Source organism: Anomalospiza imberbis, chromosome 16 (genome assembly GCF_031753505.1).
Source record: "Anomalospiza imberbis isolate Cuckoo-Finch-1a 21T00152 chromosome 16, ASM3175350v1, whole genome shotgun sequence".
Classification (NCBI taxonomy): domain Eukaryota; kingdom Metazoa; phylum Chordata; class Aves; order Passeriformes; family Viduidae; genus Anomalospiza; species Anomalospiza imberbis.
Window position 1 is genome coordinate 13,911,780 of NC_089696.1, and position 12,035 is coordinate 13,923,814.

The 12,035-nt window shown below is 52.9% G+C and overlaps 1 protein-coding gene across 3 annotated transcripts in view; it reads right to left on the reverse strand.

The window, feature by feature from the left end:
* Window positions 1–12,035, reverse strand: part of MAP2K3 (mitogen-activated protein kinase kinase 3) — a 29,382-nt gene that overhangs the window by 14,926 nt on the left and 2,421 nt on the right. Inside the window, exon 1 of one of the 3 annotated variants that reach the window (XM_068207178.1) lies at window positions 1,740–2,300. The exons of the other annotated variants lie outside the window; for them this stretch is intronic. Within the exon in view, the coding sequence (XP_068063279.1) occupies window positions 1,740–1,755 (16 nt within the window). The 5' untranslated portion in view covers window positions 1,756–2,300. Of the gene's footprint in view, window positions 1–1,739; window positions 2,301–12,035 lie in introns of those variants that run through there. 3 annotated transcript variants of the gene reach the window in all.

The following is a 12,035-nucleotide window of genomic DNA, read 5'->3' on the forward strand; positions in this document are numbered from 1 at the left end:
GAGTCCCTGGCACTGTCTCTCCTACACTTGAGACTCAGCACAATCCCCCCACATTTGGGATCCTGCGAGGGTCTGTGCAGGAGGAATTGCTAGAATGTGCACAGCTGCTTATGTCACCTGAAAATCCTGGAAACGCTCCAGTTTCCCAGGGCACTGGGCTCTTGCAAGAGGGGTGTCTGCAAGCACAAGCTCCCCTCCAGAGATCCCTCTGCAAAGGCCAAAAGGCAGCAGCAGGACAAGGCGATCTGGGGACATGTCCTGGTTATCCCTGCAAGCTCCAGGGCTCTGCTGCCAGCCCCGAGCCCACGGGATGGCAGGGCACCATTCCGGGCACAGGAAAGGGCTGCCAGCCACAGACACACACAGCACAGTGCCCTGCACCCAGGCAGGGGAAAATTAGCTGACAGAAGTTCCTGGTGCGGATGAAATTGCAACCCACGTGATGCTGCAGGCACGTAACTGCATCCTTTATGCTAAGAAAGGAACCATTTCCTCCTAAAGAGAGAAAAAAAAACAAAAAAGCCCAACGAGATTTTTTCTCATGCTATAACCACCACCAGCTAAGAACCGCCAGACATTTCCTGGAGCTGCCTAATTCAACACCAGAATCCTCATTTTTGCCACCACCAACTTCAGCCCTATTAAGCTGCACCTCTCCATGGAAGGTTTTTCCTTCCCACTCCGCTGGCGTGGGCGGAGAGAAATGAAGAGGACAATCTAAAGAACTGCAAATAAAACTATTTGCCTGAGTCGACCTTTGAAATTAAACCTCACCACTGCCTCCCCAGGGCCCTGGTTGTAGCCCCAGGTGAAGTCCTGGGCACGGGAGGCTGCTCTGAGAGCTGTGCTGCTTTGTTAGTGCTGGGGGAAATGTTTTGGATGCATCCTGGTTCTCCTCGATCCAAGGAGGAGAGTCAGATGCCATGGATAGGGCAGAAGGCTGCAGGGTGGATCCCAGCCCTGCTGCAAATAAAGAGCTGGAACAAAAAAGCATGAAAGGAAAAACAAAAAGAAAAGAAAGGAAATAAATTGAAGGCAGGGTGCAGAGCAGAGAGGGGAATTTGGGTGCTTGGTCATGAGAGCCAGCTCCTCACAGGCACAATTTGTGCTCTTTTCCACTGTTGGGAGTGGAAAAAGCTGTCCATGGAAGTGGAAAAAGGGCTCTCAACCTGCCGAGAGCCATCACTCATCAGCCGGCCGAGGTCCCGCTGCAGAGGGGCTCCCGCGGGTCAGCGCGCTCCGCACTTCTGCAAAACTGCCCGCCAGCAGCAGGAAAAAAACACGCTGCACAAAAAGCCCCTTGCAGCCCCAAAACAGCCTCTCAGGCTGTGCTGAATCAGAGCTCCCGGCTGCTGGGGCCGTGGGCACCCACCTTGCCCATGCAACAGGCAGGGGACAGCCATGGAGAGCTGCTGGAAAACCCTGCGTCCCAGGAATGCGACTCAAACCGGAGCCAGAAGCCAGCTTCACCCTCTGCATATTTTCCTTCAGACATGCTGGGATTTTTTTTTTTTTTTTTTTTTTTTTACAATTAAGACACCAGAGTTTTAACCCCACAAAACATGCAACTTTTCCAGCGCTTTAAAAATAGATCCCCAGCTGCAAAGACCGACCCCCTGCCCAAGCCAGGAGAAACAAAACCGCATGGATTGATCCCAGAAAGTTACAGAGACCCTTTTAGCACCAAAACCAGCCCTTTGCTCTCCCCCACCACGTGTTTTGGAAATTGCAACATCTACCTTGCTTCTTGTCCATGGTTTCCCAGAAATGAAGAGCAGCGCCGGCACGCCTGGCACAAGAGAGGGATGGGGGCGGACTGGAGGAGGGAGGGGAAAAAATTCCCGCAGGATCCAGCGCACGGCACTTCTTGCAAGCACCGATGATTCTTTTCAGTGGGAATGCATGGCCCCAAGCACCCGCTGGCTTCACAGAGCCCTCCTCGCCGGGTGTCCCCAGATGCCAGGGGTCCCCAAGGCTGGGAGCAGCAGCGAAGGCAAGCGGGGGGAACTGGGGAAGGTAGAGCCGCGTTCCCTCATCGGCAGCTGCCGAGGTTGGCCGGACTCGGCTCCGATTACCCTTGAAAGCTCAACAGTTGTAAAAACTGCAGCAGAGAAATAGCAGGTGACGTCAACAGGAAACTGGTGGGGAGCCAAACTCCAGCTCCGGGAGCTGCTGAAGCGCTGGACTGCTACAGTGCATCCCGGTGGGACACGTTCTCTTCCCACAAACTCAACCATTCCAAGCCAGCCTGCAGGCCCAGGCATCCCACCGGAGCGACCCTTGCTCCAGGACAGCCCTGGCACCAACCAGCAGAGCCAAGGGGAGCCCAGGCTCGCTGGTTTGGACACCAAAGGGGTGCTGGGATGGAAAGAGGTCACGTTTCGTTGTGCTGCAGGTGACACGTTAATTGCTCTGCCACTAACAACTATTACCACAACAAATAGTAGAAATATTGCTCCATGACAATGCCAGCTTGGAGCTCAGCAGCTATTCCAGGGTGACAACCGAGATGGCATCTCTGGTAGCAAAATATAAATTGCTGCATGCACTTGGCTGAGAAATAGCAAGGGAGAGTGGGAAAATAAAAGCATTCATTTCTCTGCAAGCACGTGCAAGAAAAGCCGTGGCCAAGAATTGCTGCTCTTCCCCTTTCCCTCAAAACCGCTCCAGCAGAAGCCAGCGCTGATGTTCCTGATCAAAGCCAGGCTCAGCTCTGACAGGCTGCAGTTTTGTTTTCGATTTCCCTGTCAGCCTGGAGGGGAGATACTGTACCAGATTCTTTACCTTAAACTAATTATAGAAAATCTACCAGTGCTTTGCTGCTGAGCTCTCTCCCAACTCCAGGCTGTGCCGGGCCAGGCACATTTGCAGGCTGAAAAGTCAGAGGTCAAGGTAAACGCACATACCAACATAATGAGTGGCTCTAATTTTAAACAGTGTTTATGTAAGCCCCAGAAGGACTGCGGAAGGTATTTTCTCAGGCTCATTTCCACTCCCAGGGTATAGTTTCAGGCACAGATCATCAGCACATAAAGGATGCTGACGCAGGAGCTGCTCTTGCAGATGGCACTGAGAGCCACCAGCACCCGTCCCCAGCACTCCTGGGGAGAGCAGTGCTGTGCTGCCCTCCCATCTCCAACTCTGCTAACAGCTAATTCCCTCTCACCCAGACACAGACACTCCAAGGATCTTTACAGACACCCACAGAGTCAGAGCTGCTTTGGAGCAGAAAGTCCCTAACCCAGCAGGTGGGATGGGAAAGAAGATTTCCTTTGAATTAATGCTGTTGGGTTTCAGCGCCCGAGGACCAGGGGTGGTGTAAAGCAGAGCTTCCGGACATCTCAAAAGCATCTTAAAAAATAAACAAACAAGGGGGAAAAAAAGTGAAGAAACAAAACCAGACCCAACCATCCTTTCAAGTCTCACTGTTGGGAACTCTTTCAAAGGTTTGCTGGTGCAATTAGGAATAGCCAGGCCTGGAAAGACGTGCACCATTGGCCAGAAATTATCCAGTCCTTTATAGGGCACAGGTAATCCCAGGGGAACAAAAAGCATCAGGTGTTTCACTGGTGTTAACAAAGCCTCCCCACGAGGGATGTCACCCCAAAACAGGAAAGGGATGCTGGGAGAGCAAATCCTGGGGAGAACTCAGGCATTTGCACAGGGTCAGGTATGCCAGGGCAGAGCCAGGGACAAGGATGGCTCCCATCCCTCCCAGCAGCCTCCTGCCAGGGAGCTGGCTCGAATAAGGGGAAGAGCACACCCTCAAAAACAGCAATGAGCTCAAACAGTGCCCTGCCAACACCGGGCCCCTCTCCCCACCCTTCCCCTGTGGACACACAGCCCCTCCCGAGGCCACTTCACTTAAGGCTGGGTCACCATCTCAGCCAGGGAGTGGAGAAGGGGACGAGCTGCTTTGCCATGAGCAGCAGAAAGGGCTGGAAAGGAGCAGCATTCGGGGCTGGAAAGGAGCTTTTCATCTGAGTGTTTGGGATAGAGCACAAAATTAATTACTGCACCTGTGCCCTAAGTAGAGCTGCTGTCTAACCATGGGGACAGTCTGATTTTCATGGAATACTTCATTCCCTCTGCTCAGGGACAAGGCCATGCACCAGCTGGCTGTCCCATCCCAGCACCACGCTGCCTGATGCCCCCCACATCTCCCAGGAAGGGCAGCAGCTTCCCTGGCCAAGGCTGCAGAGCAGGCACTGCCCCACTCCGGGCTGTGCTCACCTCTCCACACACCAGGCACACATCCCATGGGAAAGCCTCACATGCCCCGGCCATGCACGGGACACACAGGCTGGAAACTCTGCTTGAAAATAGAGCCTTTGAACTGAATCCAGTTGGAAAGGGAACGGTGTTATCCTTCTCATCCCCCTGGATGGGGCATGCCATCGTCCATGGTTGGGGACAGCCAGAGCAGGACGTCACAGCCACAGTGCCACCGGCTCTGGATGAGACCGTGCAAGGGAGAAGGATGTGACCTCCCAGTGCCCAGGGAGGAATTTGGGGATGGGCACTTCAGCCAGAGTCTCTGACAAGCAGAGGTACTGGCACAGCCACCTCTGGGGCTCAGAGCCACACCCGGGCTCTGTGCACCAGCCAGATAACAGCGGGGCAGCCCCGGGAGGATGTCACCGCCCAGCCACATTCCAGTTGTATTTTTAGGTTACCTGCACAACCTCGAGGGCTGGAAAAAAAACGTTTGATTTTGTCCCCACGTGTCAGCCTACTCTCGCCCAGCCCCGTGACAATGGAACACACTCGTGACCAGAGGCCAGGCTCCCCTCAGGAAGCTGAAAAGCCCCGTCTGGCTGACACTCACACGGTGACATTACAGGACACGCCACGTGGGCGCCCAGAGTTGTGGTGCTTTGCACCAGAGCTTTGTGCAAAACCCCTGTGCAAAGGTGGGGTCACAGGGGCAGCTATTCAGAGCAGGCAGTGAGCTGGGCTGCAGGCAGAGCATCCTCTGGGATGGACACTGCCTCCTTCGCATCCTTCACTCCAACTGGATTTCTCCCCAAAACAAAAAAGCAGTGGCTGAGGCTGCACCTCTTCAAAGCTCAGCTTTGTCCCGAGACAAAGATCTGGAAGGAATCCCAGTCCTGATGCCCTGGGATTGTCAGGGGAAGGTAAAGGAGACAATGCTTAGAGAAAAGCAAAGAACATGCTAGAATTTAAAAAAAATAGAAGAACAGGAGAAGGCAGAAGCATCATCACCTGTGCCCCTCTCCCTGCCAGCAGGTACCAGCATCACTCCTTCCTTTGATTTCTCACTTGGTAGGCTAAGCCATGAAAAAATAAAATCTGCTCGGAATTGATGTGACTGGCCAGTGACAGTTTCCTGATGGGAGAGAAAACTCAAACTGTCCTTGGAATAGATCAGCTTGACAGGAGGCACAGTGGGAAAGGGAATAGTTTGACTTTGTAATTGTCAGCAGTAACTCAACTCCAGCATCAATAGACACTTTTTCTATCCAAACTGGCATCACTCAAGTACTTCCAGGTGTCCTTGTGAACTTATCAAGAGAGCAAAGTACTCCCCTCTCTGCTTCTCAAAAAAAGAAAAATTAGGAAAAAGAAGATTTCTACCATCCTCCCTCCAATTTGCTTTGGGCAGGGATAGAGTGATGTCAACTCTGCAAATGACGTAAGAGAGCAGGCACCTGCTATGAAAATGGAATTTATGGAGGAAAAAAACCCCTTCGCATTCCCAGCTGCCTGCTCTGGGAGAGAGGCAGAAACAAGAGACTGACCCAGGTGCTTCCCTGGCCCTCAGACTTCAGGCAGGACTTTCTAGAGCAGCATCTGCACTGGGGAACAGGCCAAGCAGCTGCTCAGAGGGTTCACAGTGACATTACTCCCCAGGGACCTGGAATGCTTCCCACTCCCAGGGTGCCACCACAGCTTGGGTGGACAAAGCCTGTGCTCCCTCAGAGGAAAACTTCTGACCTCCAGCACTGAGCCAGCACCACATCTCTGAGGTGCAGGAGCAGAGAAAACCTTGGATTATTCCCTTTGGAGCAGGGTGCTGTTCCAGCAGCTTACAGAAAGCAGCAGGCGAGTGCTGCAGTACAATTCCCTGCATTTCTGCTGTCCAACACCAAATTTTTGCTCTTTTTGGTACATATTCAGTGCCAACCCTCCTCCCTGCCTCTCTCACCCATCCCTTCTCTGCTCCAGGGAACCAGGCAGGAGACACAAACGCAAAGAGAGAGCTCAGCCCCAACAAGCTGGACCTGCAGCCTCTTTTCCTGGCATTAACCACACCATCCTTATGGCCCACACCATGCACCTCCCGCCCTCCCTCCCACCACTGTTCCTGTGCCCCACAGGACAGACTGCATCCACACTGCCAGAACAAACCCCATGTCCAGCTGGTCCGTGAGAAATCACCTGTGAACATTTCTCTCCTTTGTCCCCTCACACTCCCTGCTGCAAAGCTTAAAAAATGCCCCCAGTTAAAGGCTGGAACACCAGCACACTGCCAGCCCCACTACCCAGCATCTCCCTGCCCTCCCTCCTCTCCACGGGCTCTTATCAAAGGCTGTACCAAGTCTGGATGGGGAAATCATTTATTTTCAGGTGGATTTGCCCAGTACCCACAGGGCAGCTTTGATTCATGATGAGGAAAAGCTCCACAGGAAACATGCCCACAGCTCAGTGGTGTTTTGCCACCACAGCTGCTCCTCTGGGTGGGATTAATCTTCTTTCCCCTCCTTCTGTCACTCTCTCATATCCACCCTGTCACACTGCACTTTTTCCAGCCTTCAGGGAAGCAGAGTTGCAGGCTTTTCCTGCTCAGGGCAGATGAGAGAGCTGCCTGTCCATCCCAGGAAGGCAGAGGTCTCCAGAGCCGGGCTGCTCCCGACACATCCGGCTCACATCCCAGCTCAAGAGCTCGCAGTGACTCAGCTCAGCCCAGCCTGCAGATGTCTTGGGGCACACTCAGGGCTTCCAAGAACCATTTCCACTTGAGTAAGAGAAAATCAATTTTTAAGAATCCCCCTTCTCCCAGAAGAGCGAGGCTCACATCCGTGTTTTGGGGAAAGGAGCAGCGCTCTCTCTGCAGGGTGACGCGTGGAGAGGAGCTGGGAGGAGATGTGTGAAACATCAAACCTGTCTGAGATCAAGGGAAACACACCCTGGCTCCTGTCCCTGGGATGCTTACACATGGTTTCCCTCACTGAGCTGAGGCTGTAAAACCCCATGGGGAAACCCACAGTTACCAAACACAAAACCCTCTGTGGATCCAAAATTAAGGGGAAACTCTCGCAGCTACCTGGAATGTACACAAAAACATCACACCTACAGGGGAGCTGCTGGAGGAAAAGCTGAGTGGTTTTCGAGCACCTTAGCACAGCACTCAAAAGGCTGATAAGAAATAGAAATTCACCCACAATTTCTGCTTGGTTATTTCTGGAGGCACCTCCAGCCCTCGCTTCACTCTCACCACCCTTCAAGAAAGCAGGCAGGGACAGGTGTAATTAATACCTGCAAAAAGCTGCTCTTGGGTAAGAAAGCAGCATCTGCAGAGCACAAGAGGCAGCCCCAGCACAGCACAGCCCTGCAGGTATCCTGGGCTCCGAGGACAACCCCAGCCCTGGCTGGCACCAGCCATCCTCTGGCACCTGGTGCTCACCTCTGATGCTCAAAGCCAAACAATTGCAGGGATCAACCAAAAACCTGAGGGAAACGGGCTGCAGATGCTACCAGAGAGTAAACACAGGGAGCTGTACAAGCAGATCATCTGAAACACCCACCACATCCCTCTTTTTAGCAGCCTTAAAAGCAGTGTGGAGCTGCTTCCAGACTTAAGGAAAACGGGTGCTGCCAAAGAGAGAGACAGACAGAGCTTGGCACAGGGGCTGGTCAGGTCCAGGCTGATCCTCCAGCAGCATCACCACCCACCAGCACCTTCATCCCTCTTTCTGCACAATTACATCTTTTTTTCTCCTCCTGACCACCACAGGGGTGGCAGCCAGCACCACGGGTGAAACTCACTCCACGACACAAAATAACTCACAAAAGCAGGCTAGATGTAAAAGGAAAGAGAAAGAACTAAAAAATCTAACTTCATTTTCTGACTCCAGTATATATACAATAGTAAAAGTGACAGTGGATTAGAGGGTGAAACTGCTACCTCTCCAACTACACTGGTTAAACTAACAGTCTATCAATTCTCTTCACTTACAAAGAAGAATGTAAAACAATCGTTTACATGAACACGCGTGAGAAAATTCAGTTGAAATATGTAAATATCAGAAGCCATAGGAACTTTTAGAAGAACTTTAAAACTCTCAGAAGAACAGGGTGACATGAAACAGGTGAGGATTTGGCACAGGGTGGAGGATTTTAGTTCTGGGGACACGTGCACACACACAAAGGTGTCTCACACTGCCCTGCCCCGTGCCAGCAGGGATTTTCTGGGGGTTTTACAAACGGGCACGTGGGGCTGTGCCTGTCACCTACCCCCGAGCACCTTTCAGAGGTGTTTGGAAGATGACAAAGAGCAGCCAAAGCCACGTATCGGCACGAGATCATCTCAGCGTTGGCCAGGGCGCAACTTGGCAGCACGTCAGGAGAGAAACCAAGCGGTGCAGAGCAGCAGGGGACTGTGAACTATGCAGAGCAGCTTTCCTCAAAAGCCCTGACCGTGAGCACATCTGGCCCTCAGCACAGGAGCCACGTCATTTCAGTGACGAGCTGCAAAGACATCCTCAGACATCCTCGTGCCTGCAGCACAACACACCCCTGCAGCCGTGCCCCAAGCGCTCAGGGCTGATTCAGAGGGGCCACCCCAAGGGCCGCACACTTTGCTGCTTCATCATCTCCCTCTCAAGCCTCAACTTTCCCACTCCCACACCAAGCAAACCAAGATCTTCGTGCTACAGCAAAAAAACTCCTCCATCGTGCAGCGTGTTTGCCCTTGACCAGCTTGCGCAGGGAACAGTCTCCTGCAGGGAGGGATGAGTGCAGCAAGAGGGAACATCTGCTCCAGCTGTGCCAAACGCCCTCCAGCCAGCAAGGTCAGGCTGCTGCCATCTCCAAGCTGCTGTTAACACACCCCAGTGAAGACATCACGGCACCCAGCCCACTGCAGCCACCCCTGCAGCACAGCCAGGCTGCCGCTCAGCCATCCCCACGGGACCCCAGCTCGGCGGGAATTCATACACACACACACACACCACAAAGCAGTTTCTAACTGGCCTGCAAGCCCAGACAAGCTGACACACCCTAGATAACCCCGTCATCCTCCCCTAAGCCACCCCCAGCCCATCCACGTAACCAGCCCTGCGTGTTTATGATCTGTCAGACACATGACTGTCACCTGCCAGGCCCCGCAGGACAACTTCTTCCCCTCCTGTCCCTCTGTCCTGCACTGCTGTTCCCATCCACACCCATCACCCGTGGATGCCAAGGGAGGATGTGGCTCTCGATGCTGGCAGGACCCCATCCCAGCTGCAGGGATTTAGGCATTCCTCATGAGAAACCTCCAAAGTCCTTAGGAATGAAATACAAAAATTAAAAGCTGCTTTTTACACTTCCTAAAAGGCACTACCAGGGCAGGAGAGGAGGCAGCAGGGATGAACACTGGTGACAAGGAGCACTTGGTGCTCAACAGGCAGATCCCAGGGAGAAAAGGGTCCAAGCCATTCCCAGAGAGTTCCATCAGACACAAGCAGCTTGGCTGACACCAGTGCCAAACCACAGCTAAGGTTAGCAGCCTCTGATGGGAAATTACTTGTATCGAGCACTCTGGAGGTTTCTTCCTTTCCAAACCCAGATTTGGTGGTGGTGAGGGGGGGAGGAAGGGTGAATGCTCCACAGACAACTTCTGGTAAGTGTTGTCTCCTCCTCATCCTGCCTCCTCTTACAAGTTATGCTTTTAGTGGAAATTTATCTTTTTTTTTTATTATTATTTCAATTGAAATGATGAAATTAAGGCTTAGAGCACAGATCAACTCAGCAGTGCCCCTCCCTGGGCACAGTGCAGGCAAGAGGATGGAGGCTGTGGCAGCTCAGTGGGTGCTGGAGAGGGTCCAGCTCATCCTCACCTTCACCCCACTGCAGGTCCCCAGCATAAGGCAATGGTTTCCTTCCTCCCCTACCCACTGGGACCCCCAAATCCTGCCCTTCCCCTTGGCCACACTGTAACCCACCACATTCCACACAAGCAGCACCTCTGCTCCAGCCTTTTGCTGGGCAGAGAAATGGCTGCAACAGAAAGGAGCACACAGGGAGCCCTGTCCCAGCTCCAAAAAAAGGAGCAGACTCAGATCCATGGCAAACTGAGGCCCACTGGGGCCACAAGGCAGCACTGTGACATCTGAGATTGCTGCAGTTGTGCCCAGTAATTCCAGAGTTCCTCGGGACAACGAACACTGGGACTCACAGCACTGCCACAGCACCACTGCAGCATTGCCCCCCACACAGATAAGAGGCTGTGAGGAGATGAAAAAATCTCCCAGGTGGAAAAAAGCAACAGAAACTTCCAGTTTCCATCATAAAAAAAAATAAAAATCCTCTCTGCCCTTTCCCCCACTCCAAATCCCTGACTAACACTTGACCTGTGCTACAGAGGTTTGTCAGCAAGAGGCAGCGGGTAGATCCAGCTCTGTATGAACCCACAAGCCATCCTGAGTCACGCCAGCAAAACCCCAAACTTTTTGTTGATAGAGTAAAATCACCTCCCCAGCCAACACAAGTTCCTCTCCCAGCTCTTTCCCCAGCAAACAGCCAGCCCAGGCTGTGCCTTATTAACCAACACAAGCAAAAACCATCTTCTGTCCAAAAACCCACAGAGCCCCACATCTGCAGAGGTCTCATTTTGGGGCACAAAATCACCAGTACCAGAAAGCTGCTCCCAAAGGGAGCCTCTACAAAGCACAGAGGAGTTTCCTGCAGCAACAACAACCTTCGCAAACAAACTCCAGCTCAGCCCTGGACCACGGCTCAGAGCTGGAAAACAAAGGGATCAGCCTGCAGTGAGATTCATTATCCACTAAAAGAAAAGCAGGGAAGCATCTCTCCAGGGAGGGAAATGGATTGCTGAGGCACAGCTAAATATTTATCACATCCAGCATGGTATTTTCCAGGCGCCCACCGTTATGCCAGCAGAGGAGGAAGGCAGGAGCAAAGTGCTGTGCTTTCTCCAGGATCGTTACAATTAATTGGATTTGAGCTCCGCGATGCTTCAACTCAAATTAAATAATGGCTCCATGGGATCAGAGCTCCCACCTCTCCAACCACTCACACCTGGGAATAACAGGCTGGTGGCTGCTCTGCCTGGACACGACGGGAGCCCAGAGCCAAAGTCCTGCCTCGGCAGGTCACGACCCACACGTGTATTTTTGGCAGAGCTGCCTTTTTTTGGGGATGGCAGCTGGAAAAGTGTGAATGGCAGATGAGACAGTGCTGGATTCACAGCCTGAATTGCATAACAGTGGTGTGCTCCCACGGAGGGCACAGCCAGGGCACAGCAGGGACAAGGCACCACCACTTATTTACCCACCCAGAATAGACATGCCACGAGAACAAGCACCAGTTCATCCCCAGGGCCTGGCATTTCTCACTGCTGGTTTTTCCAAGCCTCTGTGGTGAAGGAGAGCTGCCTCCCCAGAGGCACAGCCTGGCTCCAGACAGATCCTGATCCCTCTCCCCAAAAGCACCTCTATTCCCAAAGGACATCTCCCTGCTAAGGAAAAACACTTGTTTTTGAATTACTCAGGCATAGGCGCTGGGTGAGCCAGGACAGGACAAGCAGGTCTTCTCCCTCCAGATCCCACCCATGCACTCACCCTCCCTCCCTCCCTGCAGCTGCTTTTCCCAGCAAACTCCCAAAATTTTGGGAAACAACTGTTTCCCTGGCAGCACGCTCCTGCCTGTTCCTCCAGGCATCAGGGGCCACTCAGGTCACAGCCAACAGCCCCAGGGATGGGCACAGGGATTTCCACGTGCAGGGCAGGCAGAAGATACACCTTGAGGCCCAGGGGAAAAGGGTTTTGTATCCCCAGAGTCTCAGACCT